Source organism: Xenopus laevis, chromosome 2L (genome assembly GCF_017654675.1).
Source record: "Xenopus laevis strain J_2021 chromosome 2L, Xenopus_laevis_v10.1, whole genome shotgun sequence".
Lineage (NCBI taxonomy): Eukaryota > Metazoa > Chordata > Amphibia > Anura > Pipidae > Xenopus > Xenopus laevis.
In genome coordinates this window covers 148,086,948-148,092,947 of record NC_054373.1, presented here as the reverse complement: position 1 = coordinate 148,092,947, position 6,000 = coordinate 148,086,948, and the positions used below count along the sequence as shown (strand labels likewise).

General features: G+C 38.2%; 1 protein-coding gene across 4 annotated transcripts in view; it reads right to left on the bottom strand.

The window, feature by feature from the left end:
* Positions 1-1,058: 1,058 nt before the first annotated feature.
* The window catches only part of LOC108708589 (kinesin heavy chain), an 80,625-nt gene continuing 75,683 nt past the window's right edge, over positions 1,059-6,000 (bottom strand). For all 4 annotated transcript variants that reach the window (XM_041582540.1, XM_041582538.1, XM_041582539.1 and 1 more), the window contains 2 exons: positions 4,215-4,334; positions 1,059-2,139 (listed from right to left, as the gene is read on the bottom strand). In XM_041582540.1, the coding sequence (XP_041438474.1) occupies positions 4,256-4,334 (79 nt within the window). In that variant the 3' untranslated portion in view covers positions 1,059-2,139; positions 4,215-4,255. The remainder of the gene's footprint in view (positions 2,140-4,214; positions 4,335-6,000) is intronic.

Below are 6,000 nucleotides of genomic sequence, written 5' to 3'. Positions count from 1 at the left end.
TGAATTCCAGGCCTGGAGGCAAGTTGTGGCCCTATAAAAACCAAGGGGCAGATTCCCTTAAGGGCGAAGTGGCTAATGCTAGCGTCAATTCGCTAGCGTTACTGCCCGCAGGGATTTTGCCAATTTCCTAACTGGCGCAGGCGTCAGCTAGCATAGCATTGCTTCGCACTCTAACGCCAGGTGAATTTTTGCTCTGGCAAATGGACGTAACTCCCCAAATTCACTAAGATGCAGATTTTGCTGAATGTTACCTTATTCGCCAGACTTGCTTTCGCCAGCTCAGACCAGGCGAAGTGCAATGGAGTGATAGCACTTCCTCAATTTTTAGTGGAAAGTTCCAAAAAACGCTGGCTTCTTTTCCTTTTTGTGATAGTGAAAGGCTGAAAAGGTCCATAAAATTTTTTTGGGGTAACGGGGTTCCCCCCATACATTTTCTAATATATGGAACATAAACTATACAGTGGGCTCATGTGTAGGGCAATATAACAACTCTATTTTATTTATTAAGGTTCCCTGGACTTGTGTAATATAATGTATTTGCTGCAACATATACATCCATGTAACTTTATCATTTCCCGACGTATGCAAATTAGGCAACGCTATCACATCTTTGCTTTGATAGTGGCATAGCAGTAAGGCTAGCGAAAATTCGCCAGCGTTTGGCGCCCTTAGACGCAACTTCGCACTTATAATAGTGAATAATAGTGAATTAGTGTTGTCCTAGTGAATTTATGCCTGGCGAAGTGTTGCGATGACTGCGAAGCCGTCGCTGGTGAATTTTCGCCGGTTAGGGAATTTGCCCCTAAGTGTACTGCCAAATAGAGTGTACTATAGGCTGTCAGTCCACATATGGGCTACCAAACAGCCAATCACAGCCCTTATTTGGCATTCCCAGGGACTTTTTTTATGCTTGTGTTGCTCTTTTTACATTTGAATGTGGCACATGGGTAAAAAATGTTGAGACCCCACCACAGCAGTGAGGCACCCAAAAAAAGTAACATTTATGAGATTTTTTCCCTCAGATACTGTATATAGATACATGCACACACACACAGGAATTAATAAAATGAAAAGATTCTTTATTGTTCCCATTTTGCCATAAATGAAAGTTTTTACATCAGGATTTCAGTGACTATTGCAGATAGCATTATACTAAAGTGTTTGTGTTTTTCCCGCAACTGTCAGACTCCTCCCTGGCAGCCATCATAGCTCTGTGATATTTTTAGGTTTTGTATGGCTATAGAAAGGCTTTGCTTGATATATTTATTGATTTCACTGAAAAAAAGCAGTACTTTAAAATACTCAGTGAAATTACCATCATTCTACAGAGTGAATTTGCAACTTATAAATGACAATTCCAGCAAAATGACTTCATTCTGCATTTAACAGAAATAATGCATTACCAGCGCTTGTAGGTAAGAGAATTGTATATGTACATATCATGTGTTTTTCTACCTATCTTTGTATAAACGCACACTAGAGTTTTAATATCTACTGTATAAAGGAAAGCTACAGGTTGCCATTGTAAGACAAAATATACCCTATCTTTACTCACGGCTGCTTTGTATAATGTGATGCGTGATGGAGCTGCCATATGAGAGGCATTCTCCATAGACATCCATTGACGCTTCTATTACTGTAACAGTTTTGCATCTGAAATTCATTTTGGCTTTTTATTTCATCCACATGAAAATATATACAACCATTGTTATTATTAAAGAACATACACTATAAAGACAGATAACATATCCACCCTGTGTGTTTCCCCTTTGTAAGGGATTCAATGCCTCAGACTTACAAATGCCAATATAATGTCACAAATACTGCTTTGAAATATCATTGTTTTGAGTTCCCTTACTATTCCACCTTCACAGTGGTACATCACTAACCCCCAGGTAAATGATACAAGGTGTGGGATTTGACAGATATACCATAAGTAACTTCAATAGGACAGAGTGAATACATAATCAAGTACATTGCAAAGGTATAGAATAAACATTAGCAGCTGTTAATATACAGTACATAAACAGAGCACAGTAGAAAGACACTGAGTTATACAGGGAAGGTAATAGTTGGCAGCAGAGGCCACAAAAAGCTAACTTGCAGCATGCTGGGTACAAGCTTCAGCCTCATTGGAAACTGGAAGTAAAGAAAGGAAAGAGGAAGCAGAGAGATGTGAATTATTATTATTATTGTTAATGCTTTTTCATACAGGAAGACCAGTGACAGGTCTGGACTGGGAATCAAAATAAGCCCTGGCATTTCAGGTACATAGAGACCCAAACAGCCCACAAAGAGGACCAAGCAACCCCCAATAAATCGGTTCTGTCTATGGCACCTTGCAGCAGTCCCTCTGGCATTTGCCAGAACCCACAGATTGCCAGTCCGGGCCTGACCAGTGAGAACTAATAAAATCACAAGATACAGAAGAACAACAACATCCAAGAGATGAGCATGTCTGAGAGGAGGAAGGAGAACCTCTACATGACTCTATATGGAATCTCATCTGGATGGAATGGTTAACTGACCTCACCTTGTATTAGCTACAACCACTATTTATGCCCTACGGCTGGAGCTGCTTTTGCTATTGTTCAATGAGAAGGAATAGTATTTTACATTTGGGGGTGCCAAAAGTTAATAATCCCCAAGTGACTACTTTTACTTACCTGACACCTCCGCCGGCGCTTCTATCAGCAGAAAACTGCCCCGGCCCAGGGTTCTTTTAGCGACCAACATGGAGAAATCCTCTTCCTGCTTCTTCGGGTCTTCTTGCAGTAGCGCATGCACAGTAGAGCGGAAAGCTGGACTTTAACGAAAAAGCTCGCTATTTCGATGTACTGCACATGTGTCTGCCCTAGGAAATTTGAAAGCCGATGAAGCAGGAAGAGGATCTCTCCACGATGCTGGCAATAAAAACCCCGGCCCAGAATGTCAGGTAAGTAAAAATAGTCACTTGGGAGTGCCTAACTTTTGGCACCCTAATTGTAAAATGCTATTCCTTGTCCTTTAAGATCAAATGTTAAAATACAAAGAAATAGCTTTTATCTGTGGGAAAAATGTTTCTGGTTGTCACCATGGGGACCTACAGTAATTGCCAATGATGTCAAGTCTAACAGTTTTTAGGATCCATTATTTATGGCATGTTTCAAGGCTACAGAGTTATATTTTAAACCTTAAGATGGTGCACACAAGGTTGCCAAAGGAGGGGATCTTTACCAGAGCTGGCCAGTCAATTGGTAATCAGGCTCATCTGATATTTTGGCCCAAGGTATCATGATTGGATCACATTAGGGAACTATGAAGATCTACTTTTTTTGGTCACAAAACTGATGACTTTGTCAGAAATATTGTCAGGAGACAATATTTCACTATATGTGACAAACTATAATTACATATTGACAGTGGTAATGTAATTGTTTGAAAAGAAACACTAGGAAACTAAATGTAAAAAACTCACTAGATCAGACCAGTCCCTCAGGTTTGTGGAGATGATTGTGTCATAAATAAAGGTTTTATTACTTTTATTGGGTGGCCTACTGATGTAGTGTCCTAGATCTACCCATCTTTTACTGCTGTATGACAGAAATCTTTTTCCAATTTTCCATTAAAGAAACACCTTTAGAAATGTTTGTTTGAAACACCTTCTTCTCCTTAAAGATTTTGTCCCTATGTCCTGTACTAGTAGGGGCACATTTACTTAGCTCGAGTGAAGGATTTGAATAAAAAATACTGTGAATTTCGAAGTATTTTTTTGGCTACTTCGACCATCGAATTGGCTACTTTGACCTTCGACTATGACTTCGAATCGAACGATCTGTTCAATCGATCGGCTGTTCAACCATTCGATAGTCGAAGTACTGTCTCTTTAAGAAAAACTTCGACCACCTACTTCGCCACCTAAAAGCTACCGAGCATCAATGTTAGCCTATGGGGAAGGTCCCCATATTGATGGATTAAAATCCTTCAAATAGTTTTTTACTTCGATCGTTCGATCGAAGCATTTGCGGTAAATCCTTTGACTTCGATATTCGTAGTCGAAGGATTTTACTTCGAGGGTCGAATATTGAGGGTTAATTAACCCTCGATATTCGACCAATAGTAAATGTGCCCCGTAGTGTTGGGTATGGGAGAGTGGTACTGGTTACTTCCATGCACATTTCCAACTTTGACAAATTTTGGTTGGCCATTTAAATGGGTTGAGAAGAGGGTATTACCTGAAAGTGCACATCATAGGAGATATCTTTTTACTGAGTTATTAGCTGGCTGCTGTTTCCTGATGAAGAGGGAACAACTTGGTCTGATCATCAGCTTCACAGCCACATGGCAAATCACTTCTGCAGAGAAATATAAATATTGTCTTGAAACAATGCAAAAACTGCAGAGTAAAATACTTCCTTCTAGATATACTGAATATAAAAGAGGTTTGTTTGCACTGTACTCTAGTCTTGTAAAAAAAAAAAATCCTGTTATATGATATATTGTTATAATATGCAAGAGCCATGAATATTCTGTAAATTCTATCCTTATAAACGTGCTTAGTGATGTAATCTGTCACAGACTGAAACTTATTTATATATAATAAATAATGTAACCCCTATTGTAAAAATATGAGGATATTAGAAGTCACCTTGGAGTTCCATGACCACATAAAAGCACAAGACCGACGGCCTCTACAGGTCAGTCCTTGGTTACTTATGAAATCCTTATATTTTACAACAGGGGGTACATTATTCACTACAGCCATACAGGATATATTTTTTAAATATCATGGATGCACCAAATCCCTGTTTCCAGGATTCCAATGACCCCAAATCTTTTAGGATGGACTCATCCGGATTAATATACAAATTAAGGAACTGAAGGGTGAAAGAAAGTTTTTATCCCCTTAATAACGTGACCTAAAGTCACATGATGTAAAAGGGGTTGTTTACCTTTGAGTTAACTTTTAGGGGTGAATTTATCAAAGAGTGAAGTTCCGCCACTAGAGTGAAATTCCGCAGCTCTCAATTCATTTCAATGGGATTTTGAAAGGCGTATTTATCAATGGGTGAAAGTGAAAGTTCACCCTTTGATAAATACGCCTATAAAAAAATCCCATAGAAATGAATGTAAAGTGGCGGAATTTCACTATTAACTTCACTCTTTGATAAATATACCCCATAGTATGATATAAAGAGTGATATTATGAGACAATTTGCAATTGTTTTTATTTATGGTCATTTATCTTTTTATTCAGCAGCTTTCCAGTTTGCTAGGGTCCAAATTAGCCTAACAACCATATATCATATATTTGAATAAGAGACTGAAATATGAATAGCAGTGGGCCTGAATGGAAACATGAGTACAGGTATGAGACTTGTTATCGAGAATGCCTGGGACCCTGGGTTTTCCAGATACTGTAAGGGATATTTCCGTAATTTGGATCTTCATACCTTAAGTCTACTAGAAAATCATGTAAACATTAAATAAACCCAATAGGCTGGTTTTGCTTCCAACAAGGATTAATTCTACCTTCTTTTGGATCAAGTACAAGCTACTGTTTTATTATAACAGAGAAAAAGGAAATTATTGTAAAAAATTAGTTTTATTCAGATAAAATACATATATGGGAATGACCTTTCCTTAATTCAAAGCTTTTTGGATAATGGGTTTCTGGATAACAGATCCCATACCTGTAATATAAAGTAGCAATAACAAAGTAGCCTTACAGAGCATTGATTTTTTTAGATGGAATCAGAGATCCCCATTTGAAATCTGGAAAGAGTCAGAAAAAAAGGCAAATCATTTAAAAAATAAAAAAATATATTTAAGGTGGCCAGCTTCAATGCTGTATATTGCAATATATGGACAAACAATCTCTCTCATTGGTTTAATGGTTTATAAATTAGTGGTGAGCACAACTTTTCCTTGTTTAAAAAGTTGCTTACAATTGGCCATTCTAAGTGGGACATTCACTAAGATTCGTTGTTGCGCCAGCGTCCGCTTCGTCGCGCTTTGCCG